At 39.2% G+C, this 20,399-nt stretch overlaps 1 protein-coding gene across 1 annotated transcript in view; it reads right to left on the bottom strand.

Annotated features, from left to right (window-relative positions):
- The window catches only part of PRIM2 (DNA primase subunit 2), a 513,890-nt gene that overhangs the window by 194,865 nt on the left and 298,626 nt on the right, over positions 1 to 20,399 (bottom strand). Inside the window, exon 10 of the mRNA XM_053710405.1 lies at positions 7,321 to 7,506. Within this exon, the coding sequence (XP_053566380.1) occupies positions 7,321 to 7,506 (186 nt within the window). The remainder of the gene's footprint in view (positions 1 to 7,320; positions 7,507 to 20,399) is intronic.

Raw genomic sequence — 20,399 nt, 5'->3', positions numbered from 1 at the left:
GTGGACTCTCACAACCTTTACGAATGGGAAAAAAAAATGTTACAAGCATTTTTTTCATCAGGGTTTTTACAGTCTCATATGAATGCAAAAGGTAATTATTCAATAAAATATTTAATTAAGGTGAACCTCCAACTGTGCAAGCCTCTCACTGCCCATTACCGATCCCTCTTGGGACCTCCCACACTAGTGAAAACTAGACATATGGCCTCCTGGGAAGCAGAATTGAGACTCACTTTTACGACACTTGACTGGACTAAGGCGATACAGTTGACTAAATCCGCACTTCATTGTGCTACAATGTATGAACTCTACTTCAAGATCATCACCAGATGGCACTTAGTGCCGACCAAACTTCTGACTCTGTACCCTGAGCATTCGCCCCTATGTTGGAGAGAGTGTGGAGAGATAGGTACCCCGCTCCATATGTGGTGGTCATGTAACAGGCTCCGACCACTTTGGTTGAGACCTACCTAAAGCCGACTACATGATGCCCCTTTTTCTTCAAACCTAGCGACCCTCCTGCGACTATGTCATTTACCTCTCCTAGAGGAAGCGCCTCACTATGTCAGGCTTGAGGTGCCCCTCATTGCTCTGCCCCTCCCCCCCCCCTCCTCCTGATACCTCTGCTTCCCCTCCAATACCCCCCCCTCCCTTTTAAGAGAGGTGGGTGTCTACTCCTACCAGTATTACTCTCAAGCATACACACTATATAAGTTTCCTATTTTACCTTCCTTAACTGTCAGGCTCAATGGGTATGGCGTAAATGGCCATACGATACCCAAAATATTGAAAAAAAAGAAACAAAATTTTTCCTATGACAAACCAATACATAACACTTGTAACGTGCGAATACACAGCTGATGAATGACTATCCTATAGGCTTGACCATTGAGTTGGGTAAACTGATTTTCTTGGAATGCCATTTAACCTTTGAATGTTCGAATGTAATCCTGTTACCTATTATGTCGAGTAAAATTGTTCTGTTATGTGGTTTTGTACCATTTTCACTAATAAAAACTTATTTAAAAAAAAAAAAAATATTAAATTAAATATCAATGATGTCTGATAAATGAGAAAACCTGCATTGAAATGTAACAAAAAACATAATTTATGCTTACCTGATAAATGTATTTCTCTTGTAGTGTGTTCAGTCCACGGGTCATCCATTACTTATGGGATATATTCTCCTTCCCAACAGGAAGTTGCAAGAGGATCACCCAAGCAGAGCTGCTATATAGCTCCTCCCCTCACATGTCATATCCAGTCATTCGACCGAAACAAGACGAGAAAGGAGAAACTATAGGGTGCAGTGGTGACTGGAGTTATAATTTAAAATTTAGAACCTGCCTCAAAAAAGACAGGACGGGCCGTGGACTGAACACACTACAAGAGAAATAAATTTATCAGGTAAGCATAAATTATGTTTTCTCTTGTTAAGTGTGTTCAGTCCACGGGTCATCCATTACTTATGGGATACCAATACCAAAGCTAAAGTACACGGATGATGGGAGGGACAAGGCAGGAACATTAAACAGAAGGAACCACTGCCTGTAGAACCTTTCTCCCAAAAACAGCCTCCGAAGAAGCAAAAGTGTCAAATTTGTAAAATTTGGAAAAAGTATGAAGTGAAGACCAAGTTGCAGCCTTGCAAATCTGTTCAACAGAGGCCTCATTCTTAAAGGCCCAGGTGGAAGCCACAGCTCTAGTGGAATGAGCTGTAATTCTTTCAGGAGGCTGCTGTCCAGCAGTCTCATAGGCTAAACGTATTATGCTACGAAGCCAAAAAGAGAGAGAGGTAGCCGAAGCCTTTTGACCTCTCCTCTGTCCAGAGTAAACGACAAACAGAGAAGAAGTTTGCCGAAAATCTTTAGTTGCCTGTAAGTAGAACTTCAGGGCACGGACCACGTCTAGATTATGCAAAAGACGTTCCTTCTTTGAAGAAGGATTAGGATATAATGATGGAACAACAATCTCTTGATTGATATTCCTGTTAGAAACAACCTTAGGTAAAAACCCAGGTTTAGTACGCAGGACTACCTTGTCTGAATGAAAGATCAGATAAGGAGAATCACAATCTAAGGCAGATAACTCAGAGACTCTTCGAGCTGAGGAAATAGCCATCAAAAACAGAACTTTCCAAGATAAAAGCTTAATATCAATGGAATGAAGGGGTTCAAACGGAACACCCTGAAGAACTTTAAGAACCAAGTTTAAGCTCCACGGAGGAGCAACAGCTTTAAACACAGGCTTAATCCTAGCCAAAGCCTGACAAAAAGCTTGGACGTCTGGGTTCTCTGCCAGACGTTTGTGTAAAAGAATAGACAGAGCAGAAATCTGTCCCTTTAGCGAACTAGCGGATAAACCCTTTTCTAAACCATCTTGTAGAAAAGCCAATATCCTAGGAATCCTAACCTTACTCCATGAGTAACTCTTGGATTCACACCAATATAAATATTTACGCCATATCTTATGGTAAATTTTTCTGGTCACAGGTTTCCGAGCCTGTATTAATGTATCAATAACCGACTCCGAGAAACCACGCTTCGATAGAATCAAGCGTTCAATCTCCATGCAGTCAGCCTCAGAGAAATTAGGTTTGGATGGTTGAAAGGACCCTGAATTAGAAGGTCCTGCCTCAGAGGTAGAGACCATGGTGGACAGGACGACATGTCCACTAGGTCTGCATACCAGGTCCTGCGTGGCCACGCAGGCGCTATCAGAATCACTGATGCTCTCTCCTGTTTGATCCTGGCAATCAGTCGATGTAGCAACGGAAAAGGTGGAAACACATAAGCTATGTTGAAAACCCAAGGGGCTGCTAGTGCATCTACCAGCACCGCTCCCGGGTCCCTGGACCTGGATCCGTAACAAGGAAGCTTGGCGTTCTGGCGAGATGCCATGAGATCCAGATCCGGTTTGCCCCAACGACGAATCAGTTGAGCAAATACCTCCGGGTGAAGTTCCCACTCCCCCGGATGAAAAGTCTGGCGACTTAGAAAATCCGCCTCCCAGTTCTCCACGCCTGGGATGTAGATCGCTGACAGGTGGCAAGAGTGAGACTCTGCCCAGCGAATTATCTTCGAGACTTCCACCATCGCTAGGGAACTCCTGGTTCCCCCTTGATGATTGATGTAAGCCACAGTCGTGATGTTGTCCGACTGAAATCTGATGAACCTCAGTGTTGCTAACTGAGGCCAAGCTAGAAGAGCATTGAATATTGCTCTTAATTCTAGAATGTTTATTGGGAGGAGTTTCTCCTCCTGAGTCCACGATCCCTGAGCCTTCAGGGAGTTCCAGACTGCTCCCCAGCCTAGTTGGCTGGCATCTGTTGTTACAATAGTCCAATCTGGTCTGCGAAAGGTCATTCCTTCGGACAGATGAACCCGTGACAACCACCAGAGAAGAGAATCTCTGGTCTCCTGGTCCAGATTTAGCAAAGGGGACAAATCTGAGTAATCCCCGTTCCACTGACTTAGCATGCATAGTTGCAGCGGTCTGAGATGCAGGCGCGCAAATGGCACTATGTCCATTGCCGCGACCATTAAGCCGATTACTTCCATGCACTGAGCTACTGATGGGCTTGGAATGGAGTGAAGGACACGGCAAGCATTGAGAATCTTTGATAACCTGGACTCCGTCAGGTAAATCTTCATCTCTACAGAATCTATAAGAGTCCCTAGAAAAGGAACCCTTGTGAGTGGTAACAGAGAACTCTTTTCCACGTTCACTTTCCACCCATGCGACCTCAGAAATGCTAGAACTATCTCTGTATGAGACTTTGCATTTTGAAAACTTGACGCTTGTATCAGAATGTCGTCTAGGTACGGAGCCACCGCTATGCCGCGTGGTCTTAGTACCGCCAGAAGTGAGCCCAGAACCTTTGTAAAAATTCTCGGGGCCGTAGCTAACCCGAAGGGAAGAGCTACAAACTGGTAATGCCTGTCTAGAAAGGCAAACCTTAGGGCCCCCTTAGATCCGTCTCCGGAAAGGGGGCCCTGTCTTCATGCTGTCTTAGGGGCGGAAGTAGGCTTTCTGGCCTGCTTGCCCTTGTTCCATGACTGGTTGCCTTTCCAACCCTGTCTGTAACGAGCAGTAGTTCCTTCCTGTTTTGGAGCGGAGGAAGTTGATGCTGCTCCTGCCTTGAAATTACGAAAGGCACAAAAATTAGACTGTTTGGCCTTTGATTTGGCCCTGTCCTGAGGAAGGGTGTGGCCCTTACCTCCAGTAATGTCAGCAATAATTTCCTTCAAGCTGGGCCCGAATAAGGTCTGCCCTTTGAAAGGAATGTTCAGTAGTTTAGACTTAGAAGTTACATCTGCTGACCAGGATTTAAGCCATAGCGCTCTGTGCGCCTGTATGGCGAATCCGGAATTCTTAGCCGTAAGTTTGGTTAAATGCACTACGGCATCCGAAACAAACGCATTAGCCAGCTTAAGGGTTCTAAGCTTGCTCAAAGTCTCATCCAATGGTGCTGTGCGAATCGCCTCTTCCAGAGACTCAAATCAGAATGCCGCTGCAGCAGTGACAGGCGCAATGCATGCAAGAGGCTGTAATATAAAACCTTGTTGAACAAACATTTTCTTAAGGTAACCCTCTAATTTTTTATCCATTGGATCTGAGAAAGCACAGCTATCCTCCACCGGGATAGTGGTACGCTTGGCTAAAGTAGAAAATGCTCCCTCCACCTTAGGGACCGTCTGCCATAAGTCTCGTGTGGTGGCGTCTATAGGGAACATTTTTCTAAATATCGAAGTAGGGGAAAAAGGCACACCGGGTCTATCCCACTCCTTGCTAATAATCTCTGTAAGCCTTTTTGGTATAGGAAAAACGTCAGTACACACCGGTACCGCATAGTATTTATCCAGCCTACATAATTTCTCTGGGATTGCCACCGTGTCACAATCATTCAGAGCCGCTAACACCTCCCCTAACAACACGCGGAGGTTCTCAAGCTTAAATTTAAAATTTGAAATTTCTGAATCCGGTCTCCCCGAATCAGAACCGTCACCCACAGAATGAAGCTCTCCGTCCTCATGTTCTGCAAATTGTGACGCAGTATCAGACATGGCTCTCGTGTCATCGGCGCGCTCTGTCCTTAACCCAGAGCTGTCGCGCTTGCCTCTTAACTCGGGCATATTGTATAATACTTCTTTCATAACATTAGCCATATCATGTAAAATTATTTGTAAGGGCCTTGATGTACTTGGTGCCTCAATCTCACGCAACTCCCAAGCGGGAGACGAAGGTACTGACACGTGAGGAGAGTTAGACGGCATAACTTCCCCCTCGTTGTCTGGTGATAATTTCTTTATCGGTACAGATTGACTTTTATTCAAAGTAATATCAATACAATTGGTACACATATTTCTATTGGGCTCCACAGCGGCTTTTGAACATAATGAACAAGCAGATTCCTCTGTATCAGACATGTTTAAGCAGACTAGCAATGAAGCTAGCAAGCTTGGAAATTACTTTCAATAAGTTTAGAAGCAATATAAAAAACGCTGCAGCGCTTTTAAAAACACAGTTGAATAACAAAGAACTAATTCAGTTATAGTCAACAATTCTTAACGGTAACCCCTCAATACCCAAAAACGGATATCAAATTAAGATCTAACGCTTTTATCACAGTCAAACACACTGTCACAGGTCTGCTGTGACTGATTACCTCCCTCAAAAACGAATTTTGAAGACCCCTGAGCTCTCTAGAGACGTCCTGGATCAAGGAGGAAGAAGCAGGAAGACTTTGCTAGAATTTTAACTGCGCAACAAGGCGCTAAAAAAGGCCCCTCCCACTCATATTACAACAGTGGGAGACCTGATATAACGGTTTCTATGCAGAAAATACGTTAGCCATGTGGAAAAAAATCATGCCCAAAAGGATTTATCACCAAAGTACCTCACAAAACGAATAACATGCCAGTAAACGTTTTAAAAACAAACTTTTTTAATGTCATGCAAAGTTATCACTAAGCCTGCTACCAGTCGCTTCCACTGCAGATAAGGCTTAAGCATTATTTCAGTATTAACAGTATTTTCTCAGTCAAATTCTAGTCCCTAGAAAATAACTCGACTGCGCATACATTTATCAGCCTGATACCAGTCGCTACTACTGCATTTAAGGCTGTACTTACATCATATGGGTAACAGCAGTGTTTTCTTAGTCAATTCCATTCCCAGAAAATATTGTACTGCACATACCTCATTTGCGGGGGACCCCGCATGCTATTCCCATTTTCTGAAGTTACCCCACTCCTCAGAATGTCGAGAACAGCCAGTGGATCTTAGTTACGCCTGCTAAGATCATAGAAAACGCAGGCAGATTCTTCTTCCAAATACTGCCTGAGATCGAAAAAACAGCACACTCCGGTGCCATTTAAAATAACAAACTTTTGATTGAAGAATAATTAAGTAAAAACTCCAACTCCTCTCGCGACCTCCTTCTTTGTTGAGGGTTGCAAGAGAATGACTGGATATGACATGTGAGGGGAGGAGCTATATAGCAGCTCTGCTTGGGTGATCCTCTTGCAACTTCCTGTTGGGGAGGAGAATATATCCGATAAGTAATGGATGACCCGTGGACTGAACACACTTAACAAGAGAAATATAATTTGAAGTATTTTTTTAATTAACATTTTTGTTACCATCCAAACATTATCATGACCATATGTTAGTTGTGTTTCATACATTAAAAGTGTCATTTGGGCTACATTTCTATTTTACTTATTGATATTGCTAAGATATGATGTATTAAACAGAAAAAAAGGTTTTCAAGAGATAAAGGCGGCTGAATTTGAAAACCCCCAAAATCATGGTAAAAGTAAAATATAGGGGAGGGTAATGTGGTTCTAAGCCAGAAAACCACACAGTATTCGGAATTTCTAACATTTGTATTGCAATGGTCTTAAAAACACATAGAAAAAACGTCAATGCTATCCACATTTTTATATAGTTAGGAGCCTGAAATAACTTCTTGGCTCACAGAATTTGTCAAACCCTGTTCCACCTTAATAGAAGGAAATTCATCTTGAGACCATTTATTTGGTAAGGCTAAAGGGTAACATATTAATCACTGAATATGGATCCCATGTAAATATAACTATATGTGTTTAGAGAACTTTGAACATTTTCTACACTAGAGGGTTTTTTTTTCTTCACATTTAGTTTTTTTTTGTTTTTTGTTTAAATATTAGTTTCTACAAAGATGGCATGAGTGTAGATGTCCCTGTCCTGATGGTAAACTTATTTACATAATTCTAAAGAGTGGAATAATGCTTTAGTTGAACTATAAGGGTAAAAATGACAGATGAAGCAACAAACCTTTTCTGCATCCACTTTGCCCTTTATAAATTCCAGCTTCCAAAACTGGAGGGCCTGTTCTAAACTTAGACCAATCCCTTTGAGGAACAAGCCATACTGCATGCGACCTCCATGACGCAGATGGTGATTATCTCTTAAAGACTTGTGAAGTTGCCGCATGCAGAGAGGGAAGGACTTTGAAGCAAGCTGCAACAAAAAGAATACACAAATGTATTACATGGTGGTTAGGATAAAATACTAATAATCTCACCTGCAATGAATTTATGGGTTTTTGTTATATGCAAATTTATAATTTGTGTTAAATTTCTTCATAAAGTCTTACAGAATTAGATTGCTCAAGCATGTGTTTAGCCAGTGACATTCTTCTGGGAAATTACTTGATAGCAGTGTGCTGACATTATTTCAATGGTGCTGGAGTAATCGTCTCCTGTGCAGACTTTATTAAATAATCCAGAACAACAAATCTGCACTCCAAAAAGCCACAGTGTCCTAAAAAGTATCCTGTATAGTAATTCCTTTAAAACAGTATAACAGTATGAAAATTCCCGGGTATTTGCCCCCTCAGATTGATTCTAGATTTAATAAACATAAGACATCACAAATATATCATTTTAAGTATTCATGTCAAGAATAAATCAGCTTTTTTCTAATAATAGTATGTTATATTCAGAATTTTTGGGCTAGTACCAAATACAACATTGGTTCAGAGGGAAAAAAGCCACAATTGAGATCTTCCTAGGAACTACTGCTTGTGAGGGCTCAGACATATGCAATAAGTAAAACTTGCTAAACATATGCCTGTTAATGGCATTCCTTAATGGATATAACACATACTTATGTTTTAGAACATGAAGTCACAGTCCAAAATTAAAAATATAATTTGACAGTACTTCAGTGCATCTTAATCAATGTGTGATTGTGCTTGCAATGTCACTGTTCCTCTCTGTCACTTTTTGAAAATAACAAAGGGTATTTATAAAAATGTTGAAAAGTTTAAAAAAATTATATTTTGATTTTTCAAAATTGCTCTACTAAAGCCTTCTTTAACCCCATTAAAAATTCACAACCCTTGAAAAATTCTCACCATAAATATGGAGACTTCTTCCTAAATCCATAAATCACTGGCTATAGACACTAATACATTTTCAGCAACCTAAAAAACGATCCCATGTGAAACCCAATGTGGAGAAGCTTGACGATGTGCAAAGGAAATATGAACCCAATTGAAGATTATAGTCCACATACTATTTATGACATATTAAACACAATTGTAAATCCGCCATAAAAACATAATTTATGCTTACCCGATACAATAATTTCTTTCATGGTGGTAAGAGTCCACAATCCATTACTACTGGGAATTACCTTCCCTGCCACTAGGAGGAGGCAAATATTCCCAAACAGCAAGAGCTTTATATAACCCCTTCCACCTCAATTGAGGTTAGTCTGACATATAGCCAAGCAAAAAAGGTAGGAAAAAAAATAAAGAGCTGGGGAAAAAAGGGAGGGTTCTCTTGGGATCTTATCTCTATGAAAGAAATTAATTCATTAGGTAAGCATAAATTATGGTTTCTTTCATAAAAGTGGTAAGAGTCCAAGATTCATTACTCCTGGGGACCAGTGCAAAAGCTGTGGAGAGTCCACGAGTAATAAAAAGATTGGGTGGGATAAGAAACATATTTTTTCCATAAGGAAATTAAATCCACAACCCTAAAAAGAAAGTACATAAATAGTTTTTTTTTTTTTAATCACTTAAAAATAACCAACAGGCAAACTACATAGAAACAACAGAATGAAGGACCTTTGTACCAAAAGCTGCCTCAGTAGAAGCAAAAACATCAAAATTGTAGAATTTAGTGAAAGTATGCAATGAAGATTAGATTCTGACCTTGCTTAGAAACAAAAATGTGAATAAACTCGAAGTTTGTCTGAAATCCTTATTAACATCAAAATAAAACTTCAAGGATCTAACCACATCCAGATTGTGAAAAAGCCTCTCTGAAGAATTCTTATGATTAGGTCACAAAGAAAGAACAACAATTTTCATGCTTAGATTATCCGAGGACACAACCTTAGGAAAAAAATAAAGTTTGGCTCTTAAAATTGCCTTATCTTGATGAAAAATCAAAAAAAGGAGAATCACAAGAAAGAGCAGAAAGTTCAAAAACTCTTCAAGCAGAGTTAATAGCTAGAAGACACAAATGTGTTAAGGAAAGAAAGTCAATGTCCACCTTATGCTTAGGCTCAAATGGAAAACCTTCAGTAACAGATTCAAGTCCCAAGGTGGAGAAATTGGTTTTAATAAAAGGCCTAATACACACTAAGCCTGAACAAAACCATGAATATCAGGAAGATTAGCATTTTTCTTGTGAAACAAAAATTCTAGGAATCTTGAAAGAATGCAAAGGAAAACCATGAACAATACACCAAGAAATAAAAGTTTTCCAAACTTTATAATAACTGTCTTTCAAGGCTTAATCAGGGTTTCAATCATAGACTCCGCTATGCCTAAAAGTCAGCTGTTCAATCCATGCTATCAAGTTTAGAGACTTCAGATCCTGATGGAAAACGGACCTTGGAAAACAATATCCAGCCTTAGAGGAAGAGGCCAGGGAGGGCAACTAGACATCTGAACCAGATCCGCAAACTAAACTCTGCAGGATCAGGCTGGAGAAATTTGAATCACTGATGAATTCTCCTGCCTGATATTAGAAACTACTCTTGGAAGAAGTACCATAGGAGGAAACACATAAGCCAGCTGAAATGACCATGTAGCTATCAGAGCATCCATAAACTCTGCCTGAGGATCCCTTGACTGTGCAAACTACATGGGAGGTTTGTTGTTCAACTGAGAGGCCATCAGATCTACTTCCAAAAGATCCCAAAAATCTACAAATGATTGAAAACCAGATGAAGAGAACACTTCCAGATGAAGATGCCATTCCCCTGGATGAAGAACCTGAATACTTAGATAATCCACTTCCCATTTGAACACACCTGGGATGTGGACGACTGAAATTAAATAGCAATTTGCCACTGCCTAAGGGAGAATTCAAGAAACTTTACTCATGGCTATAGGACTGCAAGTCCCCCTTAAAGGGACAGTCAAGTCCAAAAAAAACTTTCATGATTTAAATAGGGCAAGCAATTGTAAACAACTTTCCAATTTACTTTTATCACCAGTTTTGCTTTGTTCTCTTGGTATTCTTAGTTGAAAGCTAAACCTAGGAGGTTCATATGCTAATTTCTTAGACCTTGAAGACTGCCTCTAATCTGAATACATTTTGACCACTAGAGGTCATTAGTTCACATGTTTCATATAGATAACATTGAGCTCATGCATGTAAAGTGAATTAGGAGTGAGCACTGATTGGCTAAACTGCATGTCTGTCAAAAGAACTGAAATAAGGGGGCAGTCAGCAGAGGCTTAGATACAAGATAATTACAGAGGTAAAACGTATTATTATAACTGTGTTGGATATGCAAAACTGGGGAATGGGTAATAAAGGGTTTAAACAACAAAAATTCTGGTGTTGACTGTCCCTTTAATGGCTGACATAAGCCACGGCTGTGATATTGTCTGACTGGAACTGGAGAAATAATTCTCCTCTCAGTAAGGGCCAAGCTCGAAGAGCTCAGAAAATTGCACAAAGTTCTAAGGTGTTTAAAGGCATCCTTGCCACCTAAATTCCCTGTGCTGTCAGAGAACGCCAAGCAGCTCCCCATCTTGAAAAACTTGCATCTGTAGTGATCACAGACCAAACAGGACTAGCAAAAGAAGCCCCCTGCAAAACAAGCTGGTGATCCTACCACCAAGACAGAGACTGTCTTATTTTGAAATCTAGATAAATCCTCTGAGACAACAGAGTATAATCTCTGCACCACTGTTAAAACATACAAAGCCGAAGTAGTCTTACTTCAATACAAAGGGCAACAGTGAAAACTGGAGCAACTGAAGATTTTGACAGGCCGAGACCAACTTCAATCTTCTTTAATCTGTTAGAGAAAGTCTCATGAAAAACATAATTTATGCAGGAACTTACCTGATAAATTCATTTCTTTCATATTGACAAGAGTCCATGAGCTAGTGACATATGGGATATACAATCCTACCAGAAGGGGCAAAGTTCCCCAAACCTCAAAATGCCTATAAATACACCCCTCACCACACCCACAATTCAGTTTAACAAATAGCCAAGTAGTGGGGTGATAGAAAAAGGAGTTGAAAGCATCAAAAAAAGGAACTGGCACTACAATTGTGCTTTATACAAAAAACATAACCACTATAAAAAGGGTTGGTCTCATTGACTCTTGCCAATATGGAAGAAATTAATTTATCAGGTAAGTTCTTACATAAATTATGTTTCCTTTAATGTAATTGGCATGAGCTAGTGACGTATGGGATAGTAATACCCAAGATGTAGAACTCCACAGAAGAGACACTAGAGAGGGAGGGATAAAATCAAAACAGCCATTTTCCGCTGAAAAAATTAAATCCACATCCAAAAAAATAAGTTTTTTTCAAAATTGAAAAGAAAAAACTTAAAACATAAGCAGAGGAATCATACTGAAACAGCTGCCTGAAGAAATGTTATACAAAAAACTGCTTCTGAAGAGGCAAATACATCAAAACGGTAGAATTTAGTAAATGTATGCAAAGAAGACCAAGTTGCTGCTTTGCAAATCTGATCAATTGAAGCTTCATTCTTAAAAGCCCACTAAGTGGAAACTGATCTAGTAGAATGAGCTGTGATTCTCTGAGGCGGGCCTGACCCGACTCCAAATAAGCCTGATGAATCAAAAGCTTCAACCAGGATGCCAAAGAAATGGAAGAAGCTTTCTGACCTTTTCTAGTACCAGAAAAGACAACAAATAGACTAGAAGTATTCCTGAAATCTTTAGTAGCTTCAACATAATATTTCAAAGCTCTTACAACATCCAGAGAATGTAAGGATCTCTCCAAAGAATTCTTAGGATTAGGACAAAAAGAGGGAACAACAATTTCCCTATTAATGTTGTTAGAATTTACAACTTTAGGTAAAAATTTAAATGAAGTCCGCAAAACTGACTTATCCTGACGGAAAATCAGAAAAGGAGATTCACAAGAAAGAGCAGATAATTCGGAAACTCTTCTAGCAGAAGAGATAGCCAAAAGGAACAACACTTTCCAAGAAAGTAGTTTGATATCCAAAGAATGCATAGACTCAAAAGGAGGGGCCTGTAAAGCCTTCAAAACCAAATTAAGACTCCAAGGAGGAGAGATTGATTTAATGACAGGCTTGATACGGACCAAAGCCTGCACAAAACAGTGACTATCAGGAAGCTTAGCAATCTTTCTGTGAAATAAAACAGAAAGAGCAGAGATTTGTTTCTTCAGGGAACTTGCATACAAACACTTATCCAAACCATCCTGAAGAATCTGTAAAATTCTAGGAATTCTAAAAGAATGCCAGGAGAATTTATGAGAAGAACACCATGAAATATAAGTCTTCCAAACTCAATAATAAATCTTCCTAGAAACAGATTTACGAGCCTGTAACATAGTATCAATCACTGAGTCAGAGAAACCTCTATGACTAAGCACTAAGCATTCAATTTCCATACCTTCAAATTTAATGATTTGAGATCCTGATGGAAAAAACGGTCCTTGAGACAGAAGGTTTGTTCCTAAAGGAAGTGGCCAAGGTTGGCATCTGGACATACGGAGAAGATCTGCATATCAGAACCTGTGAGGCCATGCTGGTGCTACCAGAAACACAAACGATTGTTCCATGATGATCTTGGAGATCACTCTTGGAAGAAGAACTAGAGGCGGGAAGATATAAGCAGGTTGGTAAAACCAAGGAACTGCTAACGCATCCACCGACTCCGCCTGAAAATCCCTGGACCTGGACAAGTACCTGGGGAGTTTCTTGTTTAGATGGGAAGCCATCAGATCTATTTCTGGAAGACCCCACATCTGAACAATCTGAAAAAACACATCTGGATGGAGAGACCACTCCCCCGGATGTAAAGTCTGACGGCTGAGACAATCCGCTTCCCAATTGTCTACACCTGGGATATGTACGGCAGAAATTAGACAAGAGCTGGATTCCGCCATGAAAGTATTCAAGATACTTTGTTCATAGCTAGGGGACTGTGGGTCCCACCCTGATGATTGACATATGCCACAATTGTGATAGTGTCTGTCTGAAAACAAATGAATGGTTCTCCCTTCAACAGAGGCCAAACCTGAAGAGCCCTGAAAATAGCACGGAGTTCTAAAATATTGATTGGTAACCTCGCCTCTTGAAGTTTCCAAACCCCTTGTGCTGTCAGAGATCCCCAGACAGCTCCCCAACCTGAAATACTTGCATATGTTGTGATTACAGTCAAGGTTGGATGAACAAAAGAGGTCCCTTGAACTATACGATGGTGATCTAACCACCAAGTCAGAGAGAGTCGAACATTGGGATTTAAGGATATTAATTGTGATATCTTTGTATAATCCCTGCACCATTGATTCAGCATACAAAGCTGGAGAGGTCTCATATGAAAACGAGCAAAGGGGATCACGTCCGATGCTGCAGTCATGAGACCCAAAACTTCCATGCACATAGCCACTGAAGGGAATGATTGAAACTGAAAGTTTCGACTATCTGAAACCAATTTTATTCGTCTCTTGTCTGTTGGAGACAGAGTCATGGACACTGAATCTATCTGGAAACCTAAAAAGGTGACCCTTGTCTGAGGAATCAACAAAGTTTTTGGTAAATTGATCCCCCAACCATATCTTTGAAGAAACAACACTAGTTGATTCGTGTGAGATTTGGCAGAATGTAAAGACTGAGCTAGTACCAAGATATCGTCCAAATAAGGAAACACCGCAATACCCTGTTCTCTGATTACAGAGAGTAGGGCACCAAAAACCTTTGAAAAAATTCTTAGAGTTGTCGCTAGGCCAAATGGAAGAGCGACAAATTGGTAATGCTTGTCTAGAAAAGAGAATCTCAGAAACCGATAGTGGTCTGGATGAATCGGAATATGAAGATATGCATCCTGTAAGTCTATCATGGACATATAATGACCTTGCTGAACAAAAGGTAGAATAGTCCTTATAGTCACCATTTTGAAAGTTGGCACTCTTACAAAACGATTCAAAATTTTCAAGTCCAGAACTGGCCTGAATGAATTTTCTTTCATTGGGACAATGAATATATTTTAATAAAACCCCATACCCTGTTCCTGAAACGGAACTGGTATGATTACCCCTGAAAGCTCTAGATCTGAAACACACTTCAGAAAATCCTGAGCTTTCGCTGGATTTACTGGAACATGTGAGAGAAAAAATCTTCTCACAGGAGGTCTTACTCTGAATCCTATTCGATACCCTTGAGAGACAATACTCTGAATCCATTGATTTTGGACAGAATCTGCCCAAATGTTTTGGAAAAAATGTAATCTGCCCCCAACCAGCTGAGCTGGAATGAGGGCCGCACCTTCATGCAGACTTGGGGGCTGGCTTTGGTTCCTTAAAAGGCTTTGATTTATTCCAACTTGAAGAAGGTTTCCAATTGGAACAAGATTCTTTGGGGGAAGGATTGGCTTTATGTTCCTTATTCTGTCAAAAAGAATGAAAATGGTTAGAAGCTTTAGATTTACCCTTAGATCTTTTATCCTGAGGTAAAAAAAACTCCTTTCCTCCAGTCACAGTTGAACTAATTGAATCCAACTGAGAACCAAATAAATTGTTACTTTGGAAAGAAAGACCCTGTCAGCATTCCAATATTTGAGCCACAAAGCTCTTCTAGCTAAAGACATAGATTTAACATCAATTTTGATGATATCAAAAATAGCATCACAGATAAAATGATTAGCATGTTGAAGCAAGCGAACAATGCTAGACAAATCAGGATCTGTTTCCCGTTGTGCCAAGCTTTCCAATCAAAAAGTTGAAGTAGCTGCAACATCAGCCATAGAAATGGAAGGTCTGAGAAGATAGCCAGAATATAAATAAGCTTTCCTTAGATAAGATTCACGTTTCCTATCTAAAGGGTCCTTAAAAGAAGTACTATATTCCATAGGGATAGTAGTACGTTGGGCAAGAGTAGAAATAGCCCCATCAACTTTAAGGATATTTTCCTAAAACTCCAATCTAGCTGCTGGCAAAGGATATAACTTTTTAAACCTAGAAGAAGGAATAAAAGAAGTACCATGCCTATTCCATTCCTTTGAAATCATATCAGAAATAGCATCAGGAACTGGAAAAACCTCTGGAGTAACCACAGGAGGCTTATAAACAGAATTTAAACATTTACTAGTTTTAGTATCAAGTGGACTAGATTCCTCAATATCCAAAGTAATCAACACCTCTTTTAACAAGGAACGAATATACTCCATCTTAAAGAGATAAGTAGATTTGTCAGTGTCAATATCTGAGGTAGGATCTTCTGAATCAGATAGATCCTCATCAGAGGAGGATAATTCAGTATATTGTCGGTCATTTGAAATTTCATCAACTTTATGAGAAGTTTTAAAAGACCTTTTACTTTTTTACTTTATTACTTCACAACCTCCATAGGGAGGCAAAGTTTGTAAAACTGAATTGTGGGTGTGGTGAGGGGTGTATTTATAGGCATTTTGAGGTTTGGGAAACTTTGCCCCTCCTGGTAGGATTGTATATCCCATACGTAAATAGCTCATGGACTCTTGCCAATTACATGAAAGAAACTGAATTTATTTGGAACCCCAGAAAATTAACCTTTGTCTAAGGAAGTAAAGAACTCTTAAAGGGACACTATACACCAATTTTCATATAGCTGCATGTAATAGACACTACTATAAAGAATAATATGCACAGATACTTATATAAAAATCCAGTATAAAGTCATTTAAAAACTTACTTAGAAGTTCCCAATTTAGCTCTGTTAAAAAGGTAGCTAGAACAATCACTGCAAGTGGGAAAGACACACACACACCCTCATTCCTCTGCATATGAAATGACTCTTTAAACAAACAGGAGCAAGCTGGAGTAGGTATATGACGGTATTCTCCTAAAACTTTTGCGCTTGGTTTGGAGTCTGAAAGTCAGAGCAATGTTATTTAAAAATAAGCAAAATTATACATTTTAAAAAACAAAACTGTATGGGCTATAAAAATGGATCATCTACAAAACATTTATGCATAGAAAAAATGTGTATAATGTCTTTAAGCAATAAAAGTTTGTTGGTGTGAGATTCTGCTCAATGTAAAGATGGAGCTAGTACCAAGATATTGTCCAGGAAAAGAAACACATCTATTCCCTGACCTCTTATGACATACAAAAGAGCTCCTAGAACCCTTGTGAAGATCCTTGGAGCTGTAGCCAGGCCAAACGGTAGAGCAATAAACGGAAAATGCTTGTCTATAAAAAACTCTGAAATGGAAAGTGATCTTTGTGAATCGGAATATGGAGGTAAGCAACCTTTAAATGTATTGTGGACATAAAACTGCTGAATGAAAGGCAGAAGAGACAGAATAGTCTCCATTTTCAAAGTTGGGACAGACTTTTAGATCAAAAACGGGTCTGAATGTTCCCGTCTTCTTGGAAAAAATAAAACTATTTGAATAAAATCCCTTTCTCTGTTCCAGCAGAGGAACAAGAATCATCACACCCATGGATTCCAGATCCAAGGATGAATGAAGGAAAGCCTGAGCTTTGAAAGGATTCTTCTGAACATTTGACAAAAGAAACCTTCCTCTGGGAGGTCTTAATCTGAAATGTATCCGATAACCTTTCAAAATTATATTCAGAGCCCAAGAATATGATACCACAATCAATTATTTCTGCCCAAGAATATGATACATTTTTAAGCCATGCCTCCTGAAAGAGACTTAACCTGCCCCATCTACCAGAGATTTTGGATTGGAGGACACACCTTCATGCGGACTTGGGAGCAGGAGTAGACTTTTTGGTCTGCTTAGGCCTGTTCCAATTAGAACTTGGTTTCCAACCTGAGGAACCTTTCTTAGCTGTGGAGGAATCTGATTTTTGCTCCTTACTTTGACGAAAGGAATGAAAACAACTAGAAGCCTTATATTTACCCCTAAGTTTCTTATCTTTGGGAAGAAAAGCCCCATTACCACCAGTATTGTTGCAAACAATGTAATCTAGATCAGCCCAAACAATTTTTTTTCTTGAAAATAAATATTCAAGAGGTTCATCAGCAGACCAAGATTTTAACCATAAGGCCAGTCTAGATAACACAGACAAGGACATGCTCTTAGCATTAATCCTAATGATATCGAAAACAGCATCTCCAATAAAGAAATAAGCACATTTAAGCAAACCTATAAGGTTAAATCTTCACTGTAATAATCCTCAGAAATCTCATAAGAAAGACTATTAAACCAAATGGAAGCAACAACAGAAATGTCAGCAATAGCAGGTCTGAAAAGATAGCCTGCCTGCAAATAAGCCCTTTTAGAAATAATCCCAGCTACAGCATAAACCACTGGAAAAGCCTTAGAAGATTCTTTAGTAGGTTTAAAATAAGAATCTAAACAACCCCTCTCCAAAAACATCCTAAATTTCTAACGTAAGCAAAACATCCTTTAATAAAGAATTAATGGGAAAGAGAAAATAAGGCACACCCTAAACTTCCCTTTTGGCAAACAGTGAACTCTGAGGGGAAATGGGCCTTAAAGGGACAGTCTACACTAAAATCGTTATTGTTTAAAAAGATAGATAATGCCTTTACTACCCATTCCCCAGCTTTGCACAACAAACATCGTTATATTAATATACTATATAACATTTAAACCTCTAAATTTCTGCCCGTTTCTAAGCCACTAAAGACAGCCTCTTATCACAGGCATTTTTATTAGCTTTTCACAACAGGAGACTGGTAGTTCATGTGGGCCATATAGATAACATTGCATTCATGCCCGTGAAAATATGTAAGAGTTAGCACAACACAGTACTAAATGCAACTCAATAGATAATTAATAAAGTCATGTGATCACGGGGCTCCCAGAAGATGCTTAGATATAAGGTAATCAAGAAGGTAAAACATATATTAATATAACTGTGTTGATTATGCAAAACTAATGAAATGAGTAATAAAGGGATTATGTATTTTTTTAAACAATAACAATTCAATTGTAGACTGTCCCTAAGTCTGAGAACCACTCTCAATGAAGAAATCATCTGCACGTCATTATTCTTCACCTTCCTTCAGGGGAGGCAAAGATAAGTCTAACTACCATAGAGGTGGGATGGGTTATAAAGAGTTCTTGAGGTTTGGGACTCTGTGCCTCCTCTTAGTGGCAGGGAAGGTAATTCCTAAGAGTAATGAATCGTGGACTCTTACCAGTTACCACCTTTATCAGAGAAAAATAAACACTAAGAGAAAACAGTACAACATATAGCTGGCTTTGGAGTGTATACAGCATTTATGTTGAGACATTCTGTGTAAATTTCAACCTAGAAAAATGCTGCTGTCTGAGCAAGATTTATTTTTTTTAAATAAAGTATTTCTGGACTGCTGTGCAACTTCATATTGTAAAGACAATTACATTTTTATTAAGTTTTTTTATAATACACAGATTTTTGCTGTACAATGACTGCTTATACTGTATATAGAATAAAAATACAGATTCCCTATAACAACTATTTAAGGATTGTGCTTTGTTATTGTTTTATAATCTGCAAATCATATTGATGGTATAGGCACATTTGTAACATTTTGATAACCTAGGTTCCAGATTTTGCTTTGTGGCCTATAGTGAATGAGAAACAAAGCACAATTTTTATACAAAAGCAAGAAGTATATAATGTCCCTTTTATGGACTGCTACCATAAAACTAATTACAACTATTCAAACCCTTAAAAACACAGTAAACTTAGGGTTCCTGTGTCTCTAAATATTATTAAGAACTAATTTCTCTCGGAGAAACAATCTAGAAGAAAATTCTATCAAGATTTTACTTGAAAGGTATCATTTACTGTATATATGTGGCTAGTTTACCATGAATGTGAATATATAACATGCCCTTGACAAATGGCTTGGTGTGCGTGGGTGTCAGCCCAAGGTATGGTTTTATAATATAGGATGTTCTATTTTGAAAAGCAACTACTTTCAATATTATTGTACCATTGACATTTTATTTATTGTACCATCATCATATTTCCATAATTGCTTGTGTGAATAAAAGCTGAATCTCTGAATGCCTACAGTCTCTTGACATTTTATTTGTCAAACAAATTTGTGATAATGCTCAGAAATAAACACCTCTGCTTGAGGAATTCAAAATCTTTTGGAGAGTTAACTGTCAACCATAGGCATGAAGATACAGGAACATCATAAAAGTTTGACATGCTGCCAACTGCCCTAATGATTTATTGTCAAGATAAGCAGACACTGCGATGGCGTGACCTGATGTGTTGCAGCAAAGTGGCAAGGACATCTGTAAAGATCCTTATAGCTGTGAATATACTCAAAGGAAGAACAAAAAACTAGAAAAACTAGCAAAGGGCTGGGAATATGAAGATAACAGCCCTGAAAAGCTGCAATCCAAATTAATACAAATAGGAGAAACGTTATAGTATATACTGTATAACCCCATTCCCAAAAAGCAATTAAAAACAAACTGAAGTACACCATTTGTATATAAAGACCAAAGCTGATCAGCATTGAATCATAAGATAAAGAGGAAACAGTATGGGGGAAGACCCAGCAAGAAAATCCATTGGAACACCTCCCCGCATACAAGGTATACACTGAGGTCCATTTAACAATGGCAGGATGGACAGATTAAGACATCTCCAACCTTTCCTGCTGGGGATCTCAGCTAGTGGGGAGCAATACGCTGCCCACATATATCATTACAAAAGCCACTTCTGAGGTGTCCGCCCCTGTCTGCTTGGAACTGCGGAAAGCATTTATTATTGCATAAGACGCTTATGCAACGCCGCCTCCTTGGCCGATTTCCTGCACACGAGCAGGGGCATATAAATCACCCAGGTAGGGTTGGCATAGTAAGTTAAGAAGTAGTGGTCGGATGAATGTTGCTTTGTTACTATCAAATGCAGGCTCACTCATGCGAGTCTACAACCGAAG

Source organism: Bombina bombina, chromosome 4 (assembly GCF_027579735.1).
Source record: "Bombina bombina isolate aBomBom1 chromosome 4, aBomBom1.pri, whole genome shotgun sequence".
In the NCBI taxonomy this organism is placed as follows: domain Eukaryota; kingdom Metazoa; phylum Chordata; class Amphibia; order Anura; family Bombinatoridae; genus Bombina; species Bombina bombina.
The sequence above is the reverse complement of the archived record's forward strand: the minus strand, read 5'-3'. Positions and strand labels throughout refer to the sequence as shown.